Source organism: Capricornis sumatraensis, chromosome 15, assembly GCF_032405125.1.
Source record: "Capricornis sumatraensis isolate serow.1 chromosome 15, serow.2, whole genome shotgun sequence".
Classification (NCBI taxonomy): Eukaryota; Metazoa; Chordata; class Mammalia; order Artiodactyla; family Bovidae; genus Capricornis; species Capricornis sumatraensis.
In genome coordinates, this window is record NC_091083.1 from 22,644,492 (window position 1) to 22,666,632 (window position 22,141).

The 22,141-nt window shown below is 42.4% G+C and overlaps 1 protein-coding gene across 4 annotated transcripts in view; it reads left to right on the forward strand.

The window, feature by feature from the left end:
• The first annotated feature begins 7,482 nt into the window (after positions 1–7,482).
• Positions 7,483–22,141, forward strand: part of NRP1 (neuropilin 1) — a 146,238-nt gene continuing 131,579 nt past the window's right edge. For all 4 annotated transcript variants that reach the window (XM_068986845.1, XM_068986848.1, XM_068986847.1 and 1 more), the window contains exons 1-2: positions 7,483–7,835; positions 11,205–11,379. In XM_068986845.1, coding sequence (XP_068842946.1) covers positions 7,763–7,835; positions 11,205–11,379 — 248 coding nt within the window. In that variant the 5' untranslated portion in view covers positions 7,483–7,762. The remainder of the gene's footprint in view (positions 7,836–11,204; positions 11,380–22,141) is intronic.

A 22,141-nucleotide genomic window follows, 5' to 3' on the forward strand; every position in this document is an offset into this window, starting at 1 on the left:
TGAGTACTGCTTAAAACATCCAATTTATCCTTAAATATAATCCCAAAGGCTCTAAAATCACAGAGAGGTTTGAAAAAGCTACACTGTGCCTTTGTACACCTGACTAGAGACAATAGCACAGTACGAATTTAAGAAGACATTTGATATCATAAAACACAAGCTATTAAATATGCACTGAATTTTCAAAAGAATGAACCAACTGTGTTAATTATTTTACTATAAAGCCTTACTTCAACTTCTATAAGATAAAATCGAAGTTCAACATCAATTTCTCATATTTTATTCCATCACAGAATTGCTGCATAATCTTGTTCAATTTGAACACACCACCTATTCTGGTTTTTCCATCCATGGTATGAGAAAAAGCAGCAGTGCCGTTAGAGGCTGGTAAGACCCAGGTCCATTCTGAACTCTGTTAATGCATATATATGCAGTATAATTAGACAAAACTAATGCCACTTCCTTTTTGCCTTATATTTCAAAAGGCAAACTTATACATGTATTTTCTTATCGCCTGTCACTTTATAACTTTGCTGTCTAAACTTTTATGGTTCTATTATTTCCAGTTCCTACAACTAAAACTTACACTGAAAAAAATCAAGAAGAGAAAGTGCAGGAGTGTCTCTTAACAAATATTTGTCCTTCCTGTCTACACTGCTATTTATTGTCCCTCTTGGGGTGTTTACAGCATTCGAGTAGGAGGAAAGTATGCCTGCAAAAGGTAACCTGCTGTACTAATTGGCTGAACATTTTTTTTAATATAAAACTTAAGAAAACCTGCCTTGTTCTGCATGGCCTTCTCACCTCATACAAGCTTTGTATGGCATTAGGGCAAGTCTATCCAGGCAGTGAATTTTGTAGCTGAAAATCTCCAAGTATTAATGTATCACCTTCTACATAGGAGGCAAAGCACTAACAATCTGATGGTCTAACATAACCCATTGAACAAAGATGCCCACTGACAGACAGTCTATGCAATATGTTTGTCTGAACTATCAAGGCAGGAAGTGTGAATGAAGTCACTCAGTCGTGTCTGACTCTTTCTGACTGCATAAACTATACAGTCCATGGAATTCTCCAGGCCAGAGTACTGGAGTGGGTAGCCGATCACTTCTCCGGCAGATCTTTCTGACCCAGGAATTGAACCCGGTCTCCTACACTGCAGGTGGATACTTTACCAGCTGAGCTACCAGGGAAGCCCAAGGCAGAAATTATGCAACAATTCAAAGCAAGCAAAAGAATCACATAAATATCTGTGATTAACTTATCTGACACTGATGGTGATTCTGAAACTGACAAAACTAAAGAAATGTTTTGGTTGTATTTCACATTAATTGTCTAAATAAGTCAGTCTGTGGATGTCTGGTATAGGGTGTAAAACACAAATTCTAAAACCCTCTTTGGCCCTCTCTAGAATATTAAAGGCCAAAGATGAGCATGAATAGGGGATAGACATAACTGAAAAAAGATATTTAGAGTAATACTTCCTGTACATCAATAGACATAGTCTTTAATTTGTTATAAATAATGCTTAGAAAAATTCCCATTTCTTAAAGCATTTATTGAGCACCTACTATGAATCATTAAAGTTAAAATAATACCTTTCATGTGCTATTATTATTTCAGTAGGAGTTACCATATTTTTGTGAATTTTATGAAAGCCTAGCCAATTTTTCTAGGAAAGTGTTTTCCTAGCTCAAATTCTCAAACTATTTTAATCAAAAATGATCAAAACCACAGCAATAGCAGTAACAGCTTCTCTAGTTAGTCTGGTCTTCACTCCAATTTCACTGCTCTTTGTAGACTTTAAGTACCCCTCTGTCTCTTGCTATAGAAGACAGGAGATAACGTAAAAGAAAATACTGTCCACTTATTCTACAGAATGACAAACGTGCTGGCAGTTATCCTCATCAGCTCCTCTTTCCCTACAGTTATAACGAAGGAGCTGTCCCTCATTCAATCTAGAGTAAACTGTCTTTCTGAAAGCCAGATTACATCCCCTCCTGCCTTGTCAGGCAATTTATACCCTTATTATCTTCCCTGTGCCTTCTTTTCAACATTGTCTCCCAATACTAGAATCGACCCATCATCAAAACGTTTAACAATATTCAAAACCCAAACCAGACAAAGATCCCACAGGAAAAGAAAATTACAGGCCAATATCCTTGATGAGCACAGATACAAAAATTCTCAACAAAATATTATTAAAACTGAAGTCGACAGTACATTAAAAGAACATACACCGTGATCAAGTGGGATTTACTTGGGATGCAAGGATGGTTCAACATCTACAAATTAGTTGGTGTGATACACTACATTAACAAAATGAAGGATAAAAATTATATGATAATTTCAATAGATTCAGAAAAAGCATTTGACAAAAATTCAACATCCATTTATGGTATATAAACACTCAACAAATTGGGTATAGAAGGTACATACCTCAATATAACAAAGCCATATATCACAAATCTAGTGTTAAGATCATACTTAACAGGGAAAAGCTGAAAGATTTTCCTGTAGGATCAGGAACAAGACAAGGATGCCCACCCTTTTCACTTTTATTCAACATATTGCAAGGCCTAGTCAGAACAATTAGGCAAGGAAAAAAAATAAATAAAAGACATCCAAACAGAAAAGAAGTAAAACTGTCTCTATCTGCAGATGATATGATAGAAAACCCTAAGGACTCCATCAAAACACTGTTCAGTTCAGTCATGTCCGATTCTTTGAGACCCCATGGACTGCAGCACGCCAGGCCTCCCTGTCCATCACCAACTCCCAGAGTTTACTCAAACTCGTTCATTGAGTTGGTGATGCCATCCAACCATCTCATCCTCTATTGTCCCCTTCTCCTCCTGCCTTCAATCTTTCCCAGCATCAGGGTCTTTTCAAATGAGACAGTTCTTCGCATCAGGTCACCAAAATATTGGAGTTTCAACTTCAGAATTAAGTTGTAAACTACAAAATCAATACATAAAAATCTGTTGTGTTTGTGTACACTAGTAATAAATATCAGAAAGAGAAATTAAGAAAATAATTCTATTTACAACTGCATCATTCTCATGTAAATAGCTAGAGCCATCTACTAAAAATACAGAATGAAATAATATTCTGTTAGGATAAATTCTATAGTTCTTAACTGTGAGATGTTTTTTGGAGGGTTCTTCTGACCTTTGGTTGATAGTTTTAAAATTATTTTTTACTAATTTTCAAAATTCTCTAGAATTATTTTTGACCTTTAGTTGATAGTTTTAATTTAGGTTTTACTAATTTTTTACATTCTTCAGAATTCTAGTTCACTATGATAAACTTTTAAGAGATAGCTTTCCCTTATTTGATGTTCAAATAATGCTTTATAGATTGTTCTACTTAGAAGTAGTTCTTTTCAAATGTTGACTATGTTCTCTCTAATGATGTCTTAATTGATTTGATGAGTATTTCTATGGATTATTATTATTTAATTTTTATGATGAAAAGTAATCAGTGAAGGCAGAATAATCTAAGATTATCTTTTCAGACAAAAAATAGTTTTCAAATTCTAGCCCTAATATTTGACACCAACAAATGCTTTGAATCTACTCACATGATTCAAACTTTAGCATTGTCTTCCTGCATTTGTACACACTGTATTACAGACACTTTATATTGTAACTCTGTTTTAAAACTTTGATAGTAGTCTTTTCTTCAATATTTGAAGAATTTTCAAAGTTTTTAAAAGGCCCAAAATGAAGGATCAGAAGGGAAACGTTCATTAGTTTATTTTCCTCTTTCCTCTGTTAATCCAAATGGAGACAGCTCTACATGAGGTCCAAAAGGGCATCCCTTGAATGACAGAGTCATTTAACAACCATGCCATTTTTAATGTAATTATTTTAAATAGTGGGCACTTAATCTAAATTTCAATTTTTAAGCTTTTCTATTTTATGTCTTTCATTCTTACATTTCAAATGTAGGTTAGCTCCTACTAAAACTATGTTTTGTGGTTGCTTTTCTGAGATAAGCTGATGTGTATGCTTTAAAAAACTTGACTAGACTTTGTGTACCTATGTACTAAGTACCTTCAGGCATGTGTGACCCTACGGACTGTAGCCCTCCAGGCTCCTCTGTCCATGGGGTTCTCCAAGCAAGAATACTGGCGTGGGTTGCCATGCCCTCCTGCAGCAACTTGATGTGATGCAGTTCTGAAATACCAATCTGCATTTGCACCAACCTAGAAATTTTGAGGACATTAGTAGCTCAAATGGCCTTCTGGGAGCAATGGATCTCACCTACTTATGACAAATTGATGAGCGCTTGATGAAAGAAACCATACATTTACCACCCAGTCTATTCTTAAATGATGGACCTCTGTTCCAGTCTGGCTCAGGAGGCAGAAGTGAAGGGCTTTCTTCTTGCAGTAACCCCTTCATGGGAGTTCCTGAAGCTGGGTGTTGTCCATCCAGGGTCTCTGCCTTGCACTCAGGGAGTGTGGTGGTGGATCTTCCCTTCATTCGAATCGGATCCTACATAGCCTGAGGACTTGTGATGTCTGAAAGAGTGATGTGTGTTCTCGAGACAAAATAGAATCAGCCTAGGAATACTGCCAAATTCTTCCTATCACTTACCTCAAGTAAAGGTCGGTCTGTCTCCTTACAGAGGGAAGAGCAGAAATCTAAAACTGACCTTCTTTGACACTTACTGGATTCCACCAGCAGAAGAAAGACGTTGTTAGCAAGGACAATTTGCTCCGTACTTGCCCACTAGCAGCCAGTCATCAATCAGTGCGGTAGGGCTCCCATTACCCAGAACTGCATGTGGAAACTCTGGAGTTAGATAAAAGTCTCAGATCAGAAAAATCAGAAGCAGAACTTAAATATGATATTTCCCCCAGAGTACCTACTGCGTGTCTTATCAGTTGGTTGGAGAAAGGCTGGCAAAATGCTCAGCTGCAGAGCAAGAAAGGCGTTTTCTGCGTGCCGACCCTTCCCCGGGAAAGGCGGGTGGGAGGAAGGGGGCGAGGTGGCGGGGCGGGGGCAGTGCCTCTTGGACCGCAGGATCTGGTGGCTTTGTTAGCTTGGTGGGTTCAGACTGGGAAATGCACACTCAGCAGGAAAAAGGGAAGAGAGATTGGCGGCAGTTCTCTAAAAACAACACGGCTCAAGTCTCTGCGAGTGCCCCCTCGCTCACCCCGCGGAGGTACAGACTGGTCAACCCGGTCCCGGGAGCGCGCGGGGCCGCGCGGGTCCCACTAGGAAGGATGCGGGCAGCCGTGACTCTGGGACGCCCCGGCGCTGCGCCGCGCGGTTCGACTTCTCTGTCAACCTGCCAGTTTCGGAGAGGCGCCTCTCCCTCCGAACCTCGGGCTAAGGTCGCCCGGGGTTACCCCAAATCTAACGATGCCGCTCGCCCCAAGCAGCCGGGGATTGCCACTGCCGGGGGTGCGCCTGGGACTGAGCGGAAAGCGGGGAGGAGGCGTCGCGCGCCCGCGGTATCCAAAGCGCCCGGGCTTCCCTCCGCGGCGATGGCTCCCCGGGGTCTGCGCGGGCGCGCCTGGCGCCCGGTCTCACCCCGCCACTGTCTCTTCCGCCCCGCCCAGGCGTTTGACTCTCGGCCTCACAGTGCCACCTTTCCCCCCAGAGTCCGGGGTGGGATAGCGGGGAAGTAGGAAACCAGCTAGGGCGAATAAGCGCTCGGGCCCGGGCGGCGGGGGAGGTGGGGGGCGGGGGGGATGACGACTCGTGCGCCCAGGAGGCCGGTCTCCAGCTTGGAGGCGGGGACTCCCCCGGCGCGGGCCCGCAAGCCCGAGGTGCAGCTTTGCACAGCGCGCGGGGATCGTCTGTACCCCAGCCGCGGCGCGCCACCGCGTCCAGCCGCCACCCGCTAGAGCGGAGCCCTCACCCGGGCCCGCGCGCGCTGGGCCGCCTTTCTCGCGTCCCGCCCCTAGTTCTTCCGCCAAAACCTTTGACCAGAGTCTTCCTGCCAACATTCCTAAATCTCTTTTGCCAGCTCTTTGCGCCAGGTAGGACTAAGGCTCTGCTTTCGGGCGTGTGCAGAAACGCCGTTCCCAGAAGGCGGCTGACCTTTTCACCTTCCCCACGAACTCCTTCGGAGGGGGCCCTGGGCATTTACCTTCTCAAGGGACTGATCCGTAGCCAAAACCTGTTTGGTCCCCGAAATGTCCTTGCTATTCCTCTCTGCAGAGGCTTTCTGCAGCACTTCCCGGAAAACCCTTCGGGGACCGAACTGGGGGGCATCCAGAGCCCACTGAGGACGCGCTGCAGTGGGAGGCGGGGGTGGGCCGGCGTGACAACGGCCTGTAGCCTGAGCGGGCACCGTGAGAGCCCGGCCAAGAGCAACACCCCGCCCCCGCCACTGTTCCTGCTCCCCGGTGATGCACAGGAGCCCCGACCGCTGGACCCCTCATTTTCAAACCCCGAGCACCTGGGCTCCGAATAAGCCGGCTGGGTGGGGTCGAGCGACGACTGCCCCCTAGCTGGAAGGCTCACCACCTTCCACCCTTCGGCGTCCCCTCTGGCCGGGAGAAGAGGACACCAGATCTTCGGCAACAATGGAGCCCGCGGCGCGCGGCAGACACCCGGGCTCGCCAGGCGCCCAGCCGCGCGCCCCGATACGGGGCAGGGAGGCCGGGCGGGGCTGCAGCACAGCCTAGTCTGCTTGAGTCTACTGACTCGGCTCTGCGTGGCAGCGATACTGCCGACCCTCGCCCGACTCCGGGGTGCGTCCCCAACCCCACCCCCTTTCCTCGGCCCCTTCGGGCCTGATCCGCAACGTCCAGGGGCGCCCTGCTGCTCCTGCCCCAGGTCACGACCCCAGGTCACGCCTCGGGCGCCTCCCGAGGGTTTCGGAGTTGGGAGAAGCAGCCGCCACCTCCCGGGCGCGCTGCCTGTCTCCGGCGGCCGACCCCCCCAAAATCTTAGCGGAACTGCCCCGCTCTCCCCCAGGGGCCGGAGCGAGCATGCAGAGATGGGCTAGCCCGACCCTGGCGCTGCCACCGACCTCGACGCCCGGTACCCCCGCAAACACATCCGGCACCCGGCCCTGGGCACGGGAGTCCCGGCGCCTCCCTGCCGGGGAAGATCCCAGCAGGGCTTGTGGGAGAGACGGACAGACGGACGGGGAACGTTCAGGGAGAGAAACTTGTTCCTCCCCATCTCTTGTCAGGCAATCGCTGGCGAGCCTGTGCGGGGAGAGGGGCGGGGGGACGCGAGGGAAGGGCTCCAGAAGGGGAGGGGAGGAGGCAGTGGGGGAGGCGGGGGTGCAGTTGGTGAAACTCCTCCGTCTCCCGCTCATCTTTTCATTGCTTGCTCCTCTTCGCGCAGACACCCCGACCTCCCTTGGGCGCCAGCTCCCCGGATCCAACGGGTCCAGAATCAAGCCGGATTTTTTTTTTTTTCTTTCTGGAAATTGGCGTTGGTGTGTGTTTCTCTACGTCCCTCCTCCCCCTCCCACACCCCCCACTTTTTTTTTTTTTTTGAGACATGGCCCGGGCAGCGGCTCCTGGAAGAGGAACAAGTGTGGGAAAAGAGAGAGGAAACCGGAGCTAAATGACAGGATGCAGGCGACTTGAGACACAAAAAGAGGAGCGTTTCTCTCGGATCAAGGCATTGCCTCAACGCTTTTCTTTCTCCAAAACGGTCTGAGGATTTTACAGCTCCGGGAGGAGTGAAAGCGCTCCGGATCGTGGAGATCGCCCGGGTGCTCTGCTTTCCCCGCACGTTCGGTTCTCCCGCGTTCGCCCCGGGGACCCGGCGAAGGGAGGATGGAGAAGGGGCTGCAGCTCCTGTGCGCCGCGCTAGCCCTGGTCCTCGGCGCGGCCGGCGCTTTTCGCAACGGTAAGTGACAGGCGGAGGCGCGCGGCCGCGGGGGTGAACCCGGTTCCCGGCTGCCCGCTCCGAGCTGCCGGGACCCACCCGGGAGAGCCGCCTCCCGGTGAAGGAAACTTTTAGCCAGACGGAGAAATAAAGAAATAAGATCAGTCGTTGTAGGTAGGGCAGGGAGATTTCACGTCCTCTGACTCCCTCCTGAAGTTGGTTGTTTGGCCATGGGGTTTTTCCCACCTCTGCTACAAGGCTGAGCGCCCTACCTTCCCAGATCAGCGCACCAATTATCTTAATAATGTTTCCTCCCCAAGGCAATTAGAGGAGACTCCCTTTCAAAAATATGATGGCTGTTGAAAGTTAATGAACACTTTACCGGGAGCACTTCCTGATTCTCCGACAGCTCCCCCGAACTGATTCCTCTGGTGGGTGCCCGCAGGAGATAGCGGTTTGCGGGTGGGTGTTAGTCCCTCCCCCGCTTTTTCAAACCAGCCCTGCTCCGTCTGGAGTATGAATGAAAGTTATATCGTGTCAATAAAGGAATCTGATACACACGCTGTAAGGCACCAGGATATGTGAAAATCCCCTAACCTAGTTGCAGCTTCCACTTAGCTTTTAAAACCACTCAGTGTTAAGTAAATGGAAGACCGTGCTGGGTTAGAAGCAGTATCCTGTAACGTAAATAATGTGTTTTAAAATGGAATCTGGTTGTAGGCATGTTCAACTTACACTGTAAAGTAGGTGGAAGCAGGGGGCGGGTGACATTATCTTTACAGTAAGTCTTCAGCAATTATTATTAACTAATTATCAAATATTTACTTTAGCCTGGCTTAGATTTCAATCAGAGTAATTAAGAGAGCCCATCCACTACTTGCCGGTGGTATATTGTTTTAATAAGAGACCACAAGTGGAGGGGTTCATACAGAGAGGAATTTAAATCACATCTTTATGATGGGCGTTAATCTCTCTAATATGCTTTTTAGAGGTTTCGTGATTGAAGCAATAGATTTCCTGAGCAGCTACCAAGCAGTGTTCTAAAAGATATGCTTGGAAGCAAAACACATACAATTGTGAATGTAGAGTTCAATTTATTAATGAACCTCAGATGATGGCATCCTTCTCTAGTCTGGCAGGGAATGAAATGACACTCACCTCCGATTGAAAGAGCTCCAGTGGTTAGACTTTAGAAATTACAGTAACAACATCTGCTTCCACGGTGGCGGGTGTTCATAGGATGGATTTGAAATCCAATGCCAATAGCTTTCAGACTTTAGGCTGTGAACTCCATATGTATGTCTGTGTGTGTGTGTGCATATGTGTGTGTATATCCATACATGAGAGATACACATACTTCCCAGTTTTCTTAGCAGAAATCTGGGGAATGCTGAGACCCTAAGCTGCAATCAGTGACTTGACTGGTTAAACCTATGTTGCTATACTTAACAGTGACCAAAGCCAGTTAATGCCTCTAGCTCAGCAGACCTTTCCCAGCCATGTCCACCTCCTTGGAGTACCAGTGTCTGCTAAATTAATTCATTAACCTTATTTAGGACTAATGGTCCAGAATCATTAGAAACTGCTCGTTCTTAATCAAGTGTTAGAGAGATTTAACAGAGCCAGGGAGTCTAGGAGTCCGCATTATCTTATTACACTGTCACTTTCTCAGAAGTCACAGATTAAAGAGCTCTGGTGTGGTACTGAGTCCACCTAAATGTCTTCTGAAGTGACTCTGTCGAGTGGCTACAAGCAGTGCTGTTTTATTTCACTCCTTAACAGATGCCAGACACTGCCATGATGTTTGTACAGAGCTGGAGGAGACTTAATGAGATGGGGTTGCTTTCCAAGTTTTCTGCACATTTAAAATAACGCAAGAGCCTCTGCAGAATAACATAACAGAGTCCAGTATGATCATTAGCTGAGATTCTGAACTCCAGTTACAACACCATTTCTTCTTGGCAAACCTTAAGCTTCTAAAAGCTAAGGCAGAGGAAACCCTTATAAGGCTACCCCGCCCCCCCCAACAGTCTAAGAAACAAAGTCAGAAACATCTAGCAACTGAGAAAAACAAAGTAATTTATATTGTCTTCTCTTTTAATTTATGGGAAATGATTTCTGTAATGCATGTAGCTTTATGCATTTTTGATGTGCACTTCATCTTTCATTTCCATTTGACCTGGTTTTCCTGTAATAAAATTCTGTAGATTTATAAATTCATGCTGAGAGCAAAGAATGCCATTCTTTTTCCACAGGGAATCTATTAGATGCAATATTAAAATCTATATATACCATTACTGAAAATTTGTGATTGATAGGCTTATATGTTTCACTGCTTTCATACCTGTTCCTCTTACATAGCTTATGCCCCGAATTTTTATTGCTCAAAATTAAGCATCAATAAATGTGGCAGCCTTTCAGGCTGAGACTCTCTAATATGAAATCCATCATAAAAAGTGACAGTGAGGGTCCATACTGAACAATAAAGCTGCCCAAAGACTGGTTTCTTTGGCTCTCAGTGAATCACTTCAGGTTTGGGTTTTATTGTTTTTCTTTTTCTTTTTTTTTTTAAGGAAGGTCAAAAGTAGTTGCCTCACCTTTTCTAAAATGTGAGGGTGTAGACCACCATCTGTGATACCCAGACCTCCACGTGGGGGAGTTTTTTCCAACATGTAGGTAATTAGAATTAATCTGTGTAGCTATTTATTTTTCTTTCTGCCCAGTTACTTTGATCTGGTCTCCCAAACTGAGCAACTTTCCTCGGAGCGGTAGAGCTGAATCATTTCAGCTTCAGCACATCTACTTTGTTCCCTGATGATCTGGATCTCGAAGACCAGAGATAACTCAAAATCACTTAGATTTACAGGCAGATAAGACAACAACAAAAAGGGTTTGGCTTTAAGCCAGTTGAAGTCCTGGATGACAATGCCCACTGATCAGTGACACACACCAGGCTTATCATCAAACAGCAACACAAGGGGTCGAATAGCATCTTTTAGTCGCCTTCACTTAGAACTTGCTACTTAATGTGATTACACTTCTGGGGGTATAATTAAGTCTAGCAGAAGCTCCCTGGGGACCATGTTAACATCCATTGAGGACTTAATGTTTTTAATGCTGGAAGACCTTTTTCTTGGGAGGGAACTTTGTGGGAGGTGGGGATGGAGCCCTTTCAGCTCTAAGTCCTCCTGAACCAACTTCCTGAGATCAAAGAGCCTTCTTTGGAGGCATGTTGCTATCAGCGCCACCTGAAGGACCTGCAGGCACCTCTTGGAGCTCCCCTTAAAAACTTATGGAATGTTTAATAACCTGTCATTGATGTGTAAAACTAGAATACCTGACTGGTTGTACAGGGAACCATCTAGTACTAAAATGTTAATTTTATTGCAGATAAGTGTGGCGATACTATAAAAATTGAAAGCCCCGGGTACCTTACATCTCCTGGTTATCCTCACTCTTATCACCCAAGTGAAAAATGTGAATGGCTGATTCAGGCTCCGGACCCATACCAGAGAATTATGATTAACTTCAACCCTCACTTCGATTTGGAAGACAGAGACTGCAAGTAAGTGAAAATGTTTGAACAGGGCACCACAGCACCATCTAGTGGGCACGGGTGTTATGGGGGGGGAAGTCTGTGAACTGTCTAAGATGTAAATGGATCCAGGAGGAATTCCGATCTAGGCCAGATCATGTGTCAATGGTATGGAAATTAAATTATGTTAAGTGATTTCTGAGTTCCCTAAACCAGGGAGATTATATTTAAATGTGTAATCTCTCATAGTCTTTTTCTTGTTAGCACTTTTGGTTGGGGAACTTGTGTTAAGAAAAGTATATTTAGGTTTCTTTTTTTCCTGGAAAGGCCAAGAATTAGAAACCCAGCCTCTTGCTTTTTATTAAATATTGTGAGTCTCCAACATGCAGTGCATTAGCAGATGGTGAGGTTGGGTTTTTTTTTTTTTTTAACAAATCTGGGGCATATTTTGTGATCGAAGAACTGTGTTTATCTTACTGAGTTTGACATCACCAAAGCAAATTGTCATTGGGGAAAAAAAAACAAGGCATATAGGGTAAGTCTAATGAAGGACTTTTATAGTAGGTTAATGATCACAAGTCTCTTATGAAAAATGCTAAAAAAAATTGTTAATTCACAATAATATAATGTTTGTTCATATGCTTTAGCCTTCCTATCTCTTTCAATGGTTAAGTTACTAATAATCAATTTATGCCAGGTTTCATTATTATAAAAACATTATCAGTAGAGAAACAGAATAAATTCTAAATCCTCACTTTGTATGAAAGAATTGTGTGTAAGTTTTGCTTTCCACAGTTGGAAAGTATGTTTTAACAATGCAGGAAGCAGTCCACTTGGGTCCAAATTTGCTTTTCTCACTGGACATCCAGCAGACAACCTGGCTCTGTCTTGTCCGCCTCATCCGGTTCTACCATGCTGTGTATTCTCCAGAGACCTGAGCCTGAATATCAACCTCTAATGACGTTTAGACATTTTAATCTCACTTCTAAAGTGTTTCTCAAGGACTGATAGGTTTTTCCAAGTTTTAAAATGAGTCTGTTTGATATAACTATATACAGTATAGGCTACTATTTCCACTGGATAACATTATTATGCAGGCAGATTCATTATTTAAAATATTTTCTTTACAAACACATAATAACCCTTGTAGAGAAGAACAGAATAGTATGAAAATATTCCCACCTGTCGGAAGTCCTCCAGAACCTGTTGGATTCTGAGGGTAGACTAGTTTTTCATGGCCAGGGAAATGACATCATCTGGTTAATTCAGCATCTGGTGCCTGGAGAATTAGCATACATTCATGTGCTGTTGATCAATTTCCAAATAATCAGCAGACACTACAGTAAAATTATGCCGCTTTCGATTTAATCTTTGTTCTGTGATTCAGAAGTGCTTCAGGGCATTATATTGACTTTTTAATCTTGTGTGAAAGCTGCCATTAATAAAGTGTTCCAGTAACTTCTTGGAAACGGGAAATTCATTCTCTTTTTTTAAGCCAATATTCTGTATGGTGGTTTTTACAATGTCCATTGCTGAGACAACCTGAAGATTTATTTTCCATTTCATTTATTTTGTTTTGTGTTATATTTTTGCATCTTGACAATACTTAAACTGCTAGAGGGGGCTTTCCTGGTGGTTCAGTGTTAAAGAATCCGTCTGCCAATATAGGAGACTTGAGTTTGATCCCTGGGTTGGGATGATCCCCTGGAGAAGGAAACGGTAACCCACTCCAGTATTCCTGGCCTGGGAAATCCCATAGACAGAGTAGCCTGGTGGGCTATAGTCTATGGTGTCGCAAAAGAATTGGAAGTGACTTAGTGAGTAAGCAACAAGGAGCTGCTATAGGAGATATTTTTAAGAAACTCTGGTAAAACATACTCAAGTAATAGCATTATTCCTCAAAATAAGGTGCTATTAGATTCCAGGAAACTCATGTTTGCTGATTTCTGATCTGAGAGTCTCGACCTTGTATGTGTGTCATATAATAAAGAATTCAGAATATTTGAAGTTGTGTGCTGGTCAACGTTAGCAACTGGATTTGAGGAGGGGATGGGTCAAGTCTGGATCTGTGGTATTTGCCAATTTCTGTAGTGAAAATTTTCTGTCCACGGCCGATTTCAAACCACCCAGCGTGTCACTATGCACAGATTTGCAAAGAGATGTGCACGTTTGATTCTCACGAGTTGGTGTGAGCTGGCTCCAACACCCAACTGCACAGGAGTGTAAGGAGGGGAAGCCAGTTGCATGAATTAATGTATGGAAAGTGTTTATAAGCATCCGGCACATGTGTGCACGCTAAGTCGCTTCAGTCATATCTGACTCTGTGTGACCTCATGGACTATAGCCCACCAGGCTCCTCTGTCCATGGGATTCTCCAGGCAGGAACACTGCCATGCTCTCCTCCAGGGGAATCTTCCCCTCTAGGAAATCTGGCACATAGCAGACCTTAAATAATTATCTGCCATATCATGATGTCGAGCATGGTGGGAGCAGGGGGCAGCTTTTTTGTTAGTTTTGACTTTTAAAGATAATAAGAAAAGGGGATCACTATAACTCAGAGTAAAGGACCATTTAAATGATATCAGCAAGAAACTGGCCAATAAGACTGTTTCTGTAATTATGATGGTGAGTTTTGTGTTTTAATGCTTCAGAGTAAGGTGGTTTCTTAATTGTAGTAAGTGAGGATTTGTTCTCTGTGAAGAAGCCATCTCCTGACCAGTCTTGAAGGCTGATGTATTTAGCCTGCTGTAGTCAGTGGAGATTGTGGTCCTGGAGAATACATCTGTGCCCTGTTTTCAAGTGTTGCTGCCTGACATTTTATCAATAGAAGTTCCCAAAATTATATAGGAAGACCAACTTAGGACATTTGCCGTCACTATCTTCCCTGACTGGTCCACATGACTCCTGGTTATTGTTGAAGTTTGCAGTTGAAAATTCAACAAATGTGGCATAATTCTTTTCTCCTTTGGTAAAGATTGTGAGAAGAGTCCACAGCTTTAAAATCTATAGGGGATTATAATTCTCTAGAGGAATGGAAAGCACCAGAAACTCCTGTCAGAAGAAATTCATAGACTTCCAAAGTTTATGTGGGATGTGCAAAAATATAGATTTGGGGGTTTTGATGGATTGTGGGCTTGTTTTATTTATAGTAAATGACAGAGTTTTGGTGGACTGTGGAATTCTTTTGTTTATAATAAGCGACTTCCAAAAATGTAATTGAGATGACACACCATGTTCAGAGAACTGGTAAGCTCTTAGTGATCGTGTCTGTTAAGAACAAGTTGTTTGTATTATGTGAGTTGCTTAACATCTTTCCCTGTTTCAGCTGTATCTAACACCAGGCAGGAGGACTTGCTGTACCATATTCTCGTAAGATAAAATAGAGTAGTGGATACGAAAGCCCTTTGAAAAGTGAAACTTTCAGTTTAGAAACTCCCCCTCAGAAGCAGTTATTATATTACCAGGGTATCTTTAAGAACTTGGTGATTATTAGAACATTCAGATTTAGGAAGCTAGGCAAACTAAATATACTGATCCATTAGTGGGATCATCTGCATATAATACACTCTGCATCTCCCTTGAAACTGTCAGTATTTGAATAGTTAACTTTCACAATGGGAAAGAAAGCTCAAGAAATCAATTCCTTCACACATCCGCTTGTGGCAAAAACATCCTGGAGACCCAAGTAGACAGTTGTTTCTTACAGAGTAGGGATAAATAAATAATTAAATAGACAAGTTGTGGTAGGAAAATATTTTTATTTTGCTTTTTATTTTTTGGTTTTCTTTATCATGAAATGAAGATATCCTCTCATAATTTTAACCACGCAGTGAAATGTACACAACTTTTCTTGTGAAGAATGCCAAGTCTGGCCCAGTACATAATTAACTTATGCTAACTTTGCAAAAAGGTTTTTTTTACAGTGGATATCAAGGGGGGATAGTTCCTTTAGGAAAATGTCCAAGTTGTGTTTGGTAGCTTTAAAAATCAACCATCTATGTGTAGGCCACCCCTGAATCAGGTTTCATTGCAAATAAGCATCAAAAATATAATATCAGAACTTCTGAATGCTTTCACTGAACAAGGTGTGGTATCAGTCCATCCATGGAGCCAGAGAGCATCTGTCTTGGGGCTAACCTTGTGCTGGGATTTCTAGGTAAATAGACTGCCTGGTTTTACTGTAATGTTGATACTGGAGGAGGCTAGAGAATATTCTGAGTGGAGAAGACGACGTTGAGGGAAAAAGAGGAATCCGATTTCTCTCTTTTGCACCAGCAAACTCCTCCATGCTTGTGAAGTGTCAAAGTGGAGCTAAAAGCAGAGAAGAAAGAAAAAGCCACCTGCTGAGTGTTTGTCAGAAAGCAGTGTTCACTGTGCACTGAAAATGGCGTTCAATATTCACATTGAGCTGGTTGGGTCTTACTCCACTGGGGTTTCCTTCAGTGGTAAAGCGGACATCTTGACTCTCATAAAACTTTATATCTGCATAATAAACAAGAATGTCATTGATACAGTAGTTAGAATTTATGGTGTTTTTCCGGTTTCCCAGCAATGCAAACTATCAGCATGATAATTTATAATGGTTTGTGACAAATACTGCTGAGCAAAGAGGTGTGTGGTTACATTCAGATCAGATGTCATCATCTGGGGAGCAATAAAAATTTCACAGACATTGGGTTAAAAACATTAAGAAAATGAATGTGAAGCTCCAGAAAGAGAGCCTGAAAAAGTGGCGGTGATGGGCGAGAAGTGAGGTCTTCTGAGTGACAAGTTCCTGACTTCGCTGCCTGATTTGTCAGGGTTGTTTTGTAGGGTTGCATCAAGACACCAGACTAATTACCCACAGAAGCTTTTCTATCTACAATTTAGATTTGTAGTCTCTCTCTTCTGTAGTCAAGAATTCAGTGTCTTTTTCTTAATTCTACACAGTCAAAGGAAGATTTCAGTCTAGTAACTTCATATGAAATTTAGACACAATAGACTTTAATTAAATAGTGATAATATTCAAGTTTGGGGATTTGTTGGAATAAATCACACATTGTATCTCTGACACTACTTTTAAAATTTCCTAAGTTGTTATAAACTTTGAAACACCATTTATTTTCATAGAATATAAACTTACTGAAGGAAAATTAATCTGCCCTTAGTTCCTTAAATCTGATTATTCCTGAAAATGTAATTATACAATGGTTACTTTGTCATTTATAGGGAACTCTAAGTTCCATTTTTGGTTTCCCTAAGTAATATTTTTTGCTTGATATTTGGTTGGTTTGGCATAGGTTTTTGTATTACTTTTCGTTTTTTAGAATTGCATTAAAGTATTATTTATCCTGATTAGGGAGTTTTTTTTGTATCTGTGGCATGGTTGTTCTCCCTAGTCCTAGTCTTGGGTTTTTGAGCATCACTTAGACCAAATCAAACAAAGACCTTATTTTTATGGAAAACAGTGGGTATTTTCTGCCAAAGTACTTCTCTTTTTTTCTATGTAAAATATGAAAGTCTATTAAATTATAATCTCTATCTAGAAAAATATAGAAAGTAACATTTGATGCAATTTTACAACGGGAGCATATTCATATAAACCGAATCAGAGCAAACATTTCCCAGCTTCTTAGTAAGAGGCCACCTTCTGTCCACGTTCAGTCTCTGACCTTTGGCCTCAAAGGCTACTGCTGTCCTGACTTGTGTGATTCCATTTTTATAAATTTCAAAATCAGACAAAACTCAACAATAGTCTTGAAGTCTGTATGTACCATCCTTTGAAAATAGTCATATTCTTTGGAATGGGGATAGAAAAAAAAATGTGTACTGTTCTAATCAGAAAGTACAATTGAAGCATTTTTCTTATATTTTTTAATGACAATTGTAGAAATATATTTATTGCTTTACTATGGTTATGTTAAAAGAAGCGCAAAACTGTTGGTCTGGAGCCTGATTTTTATGCAAGGTAAATTCAGAATGATCTTTCTTTGCTTTATTTTCTCTCATCTTTTCATTGTTGATTTTGGTCTCAAGTAACTTCCCAATATGGGCAATATGAGAGGCACCACCACCAAACTAAATTCAATTAAAATACTATCGAGTGGGTAAAAATGAACTCTTCTCAGAACAGTGGAGGTCAGTGTTGCTGCTACCACCTGCCGCATCCTTGTTTGCTGCACAGGCAGGTAATTATCTACTTTCTGCCTTTTGATTTCTTTCTCCATTAGCACTGATTTAATTTGAACAGAACCCCACGTGTTTAATAAAATTAATTTCCTTTATTATTTCTTCCTATGAGCAATCACGTTGTATCATAATGAATTTTGAGTATTACTAGGTTGTCTGGGGGCAGGGGGTATTTCTGTAATTTGAAAGAAGCAACCTTTATGAGAAGCTAAAAGAGAAGATTAGCTGAAATCTTATCAAATTGAATCAACATGTGCATGGCATTTCCAACCAGATCTCACTTTGGGGAGGAGGCACTTCAGAATCGATCCAAGGGAGACATATGCCTTCAACCAGCATGCGTATTCTCAGCTCCTTCCCTTCCAGCGTAAAACTTGATACTTGCATGCATGCTGACATCCTTCGGCAGAAGCACACACACAAACATATGCGTGTGTGTGCTTGTGAGGAAGGCTATAAAATGAACTTAACTAATGGCCATTGTAGGATTCATCAAGGCTGATCATTAAGCCTAAAGAAAAATAAGAGACAAGATTAGTGTTCAGATCAGGTTCCAAATGCGTCTTAATTGGCTGTTTGTAATCAATCCTGATTGTAGGAGTCAGTCAGTTGGCAGAACATAGCACCTCCAAAGAACATTTTTCCTGCTCTTCTGTGGTTAATTGAACTGTGTCCAGTATCCAGGTCAGTTAGGATGATAAGAGGTCGAGGTAACTCTCAGACTGGCTGTGAAGCACGCCAAACACATTATGATGGCTTATGGTTGAAATCATTTAGTATTTACAGCTAGCTTAGAAAATGAACTGCTTTCATTCAGAATTCTACTCAATTTTGCAGCGGCACAGAGAGAGAGAGAGAGAAAAAAAAAAAGAAAACTGGCTTCTGGCCATTCCATTGCTTCTAAAATAGTTTTTCTCCTCATCAAGCCCAGGTCTGTATTGTACACATCTTGTATCATATTTATGTGCAACATGTTTTTTTCTCCTTTAATTTAAATAATCAGTAGAGTGTTTACAAAGGGGTCATCATGTTCTTGTTGTTGGGTCTTCTGTGGCTGCCATAAGCTTTCTAAACACCCTAGGCTTCATCTCACTCAATCTTTTTTTTAAGACTTTTTTTTTTTTTTTTTGATGTGTACCATTTTTTAAGTCTTTATTGAATTTGTTACAATATAATTTCTGTTTTGGTTTTTTGTCCAGGAGGCATGTGGGATCTTAGCTCCCCTACCAGGGGTCAAACCCACACCCCGTCCATTGGAAGGTAAAGTCTTAACTGTTGGATCACAAAGGAAGTCCCTGTCTCAATCTTTGCATGCCCGTTTTGCAGATGATAGTACTGGTGCTTAGAGAAGTTAGATAAACTGAGCCCAAATGCTCAACTGCTGCCCCAAACACCTTTCCATCTTTGTGATCAAAGGGGCTTGGGATATACTTTTAGAATGAGAAAATTCATATGAAAATTACTAGATTACTTTTTACTTAGCTGCCATTTTCTTCCATGAAACACCCGAAAGTTTAAATGCAAACCAGTTAATTCTGAAGAAGGACTTAATTTTTAAACTCTTACTTCAGATTTAGTGAAGCCTTGTGCACAGAAACTTCCAACCAGTTGACGATCTTTCCACTGAGTCAAAACTTGTCTTAACTTAGCAATAAAATTCGCAGTGGAGTGGAGAAGGGGAATATCTAAATTCTGGGTCCTTTGGTTGATGGAATTCGAAAACACAAAACACACGTAAATATAACATTTATTTGAAGCCTAGAAACCAGGCAGTACAGAGTTTCCATTTATACAATTGATTCAAGGGACATAGGATATACCAGCTGTATACTAGCTCCTTACAAGCCCAGGAGGAAGAAGACTGGGTTCTCTTCCAAACTCCCCTCATTTGCTTCGTCTCAGGCGAATAGTGGGAAAGTTTTGCTTTTCCAAAGCTTCCCTGTTGTCAGATGTCAATACTTGTGTTGGCCATAGTGATACTGGAAGGGTTAAAGAGAGAATGTTTGCTCAAGGCCCTGGGTTCCTCTGAGAAACAGAGGAGTGTGATTTGAGAAGAAACAGACGCTCCGGAGTATTTTGTTTTTATCTGTTCAGATAGTTGTACAAGCAGCCGGCCAGGTTGGAGGTGATGGCTTGTTGCTTCTGTGATAGATTGACGTGTCATGGAGAGCTCGACCTGTCCCATCTGAAAGAGGATGCTAAATGTCTCTCCATTCAAGTTCTTATATTTCTTTAGAACAGCCAGAGCAGGCAAAGGCAAGTCAGTGCAGTCTCGATTCTAACTCCCCATCTGACACTCCAGCCACTAGGTGCTGTGAGCTGGTCAGCTATTGTGTATGATACCCTTGGTCAGTGAAATGGCACGGTAAAACCTAAGATGTAGTCAGAATCTTAGTCTTGGCCAGAAAGCTTTGAAAAATTAGAAGTGCTAAATTTAAAGACAAAAGAACACACTCTTGACTCAAAGAAAATGAAGGACGCGGAACCCCAGAAAAACTTGGTGGCACTAGATTGACTTGGTCTGATTCAGGATCATGTTGTTTTTTAGGTGTAGTGACACTTACAAGGGGTAGCCCATAATTTTATTTTTCAGTGAAGGTTGTTGACACTACACTAAGGGAAGTGGGGGGTGGGGTTAGCACTGATTAGAATTTTCCTTTTGTTCCCCCCAAGGAAAAAATTCTGCGTTTTCCTTACTTTTTATTCCAGTGCCAATTTCTTTGTCCCTGGCTAGGGTCACTGCTGAGTAACCATTAGGCTATATTGGGTCAGTCCTGCAAGACACCTCGCCGTCTCCCTCTGTAGCTGTGTTAGCATCATACCTTGTGTGTGTTAGTTCATTAACATGAGCTGGGGATTTCTGATTGTCAGGGGACCATGTTAGCAGCTCCCTATGAAAAAGTGTTCTGGTGAAAATTAGAGACATGGGTTATAATTGCCCCTCTGCCATGCATTCCCATCTGTGAGACAGGACACAGGTCCTATGGGCCGGGTTGCAGTCTATTAATGGCTTGGTTAGACCGCCATTAATACGATGGTTTTGACAGTGTTAATCACCATGGCTCAGGAAGACAGAACGACATCATTGTCTGTGTGGACCTAGACACAGCTTCAGCTAATCTTTTTCCTTCTCTTTCTGAAGAAAACAAAATGCTTTCCTTCCTCTACCAAACTCAGTAACACAGCATGAATGAGATAATGTAGGTGGAAATATCTTAGGAATACAAGAGAGATATGTTAAATAAAGCCTAGGTATTACTCTAACGGGAAGTGCATCCGCAGGTTTTGTTCCTTAAAATAAGTTCAGACTGTAAACAATAAAGTCTGCATCCTTGGGAGGAGACACTTATAAATATTTCAAGAGCACGGCACATCTCCACAATAGAGATGGTATCTCACGCTCAGCGTGTATTCAGCCAACAAGAATTTCTGAATGTTCTTACAGTGAGTTGGCTGGTTAAATGTGTCATAATTGCAGTCTTCTAAAAATCTATGCTACTATGGATAAAATAGATAATAAGGACCTACTGTATAGCACAGGGTACTCTTCTCAATACTCTGTACTGATCTATTGTGGAAAAAAATTTTTTAAAGAGTAGATATACATACATGTATAAATGATCACTTTGCTGTACGGCAGAAACTTAAAACATTTTATATCAACTGTCCTCCAATAACATTTTTTAAAAAATGAAAAGTGAAAATAAAAATCTATGTGGGTTTCTAGGGAGTTCAAGGAAGATGCTCATTGTCACAAACTAGATAAAAGCTCTCATAGCCTTGAAAAAGTCATTATTTGCCCAGGTGTGCCATTGGAAAACTGATAAACATTGGGTTGGCCAAAACATTCATTTTGGGGTTTTCCCATAAGCTGTTACTCAAATGAACTTTTTAGCGACCCCAGTATATTCAATACAATCCAATGAGAGATCAGCCTTTCCTTTAAGACAAGAGCCAATGTCATGGTGATTATTACAACAGGGCTGTCCCTTCTTCCCAATCAGAGAAAACAAATAGTGCCCATATGGTTGGGTCCAAGAGTAGGGAACTACATGGATTTTTTTTTTTTTTTTTTTTTTTGGAGATGGCGTGGGACATGGATTTTGTATTATAAATTCATACAGAAAAGCAGCAGGGAAAATCATGCTGTAAAATCGATGGTTCCTCCCACCATCCCCACTTTCCCTTGGTTTCTAGCAGCCTCCGCTTTTTGCATCTTGCCATCTCCCCCCACCATGTTGGATTAGGACAGATTTCTCAAAAGTGAGGGAGTTCTCGGTAGCCTCGAGAGAAAGCCCAGCCACAGGAAGGCGCTTAGGATAGCGGCTGAGGAGAGATGACTCTGTTGGTCTCTTCTGCCGACTCCGCCCACAAGAATGCTTGTATGTGATAAAATGACGTCTGCAGCCTCTCTCGGTCCCCCAGCCCTGTTTTCCTTTGAAATGACCACAGCTGTGTTTGGCTGGGAGTCCAACAGAAGGGCTTTGCTTCCCTTCTTGTGGGATCATGTAGACCTCCCGGGTCCAATAGATTCTGTAGGACTTTCTACTCATGAGTAAAAGAAACACTTCTTGAACTTGTTACCCCTCAAACCAAACTTTCGCCTCTCATTCCTATGACTGCC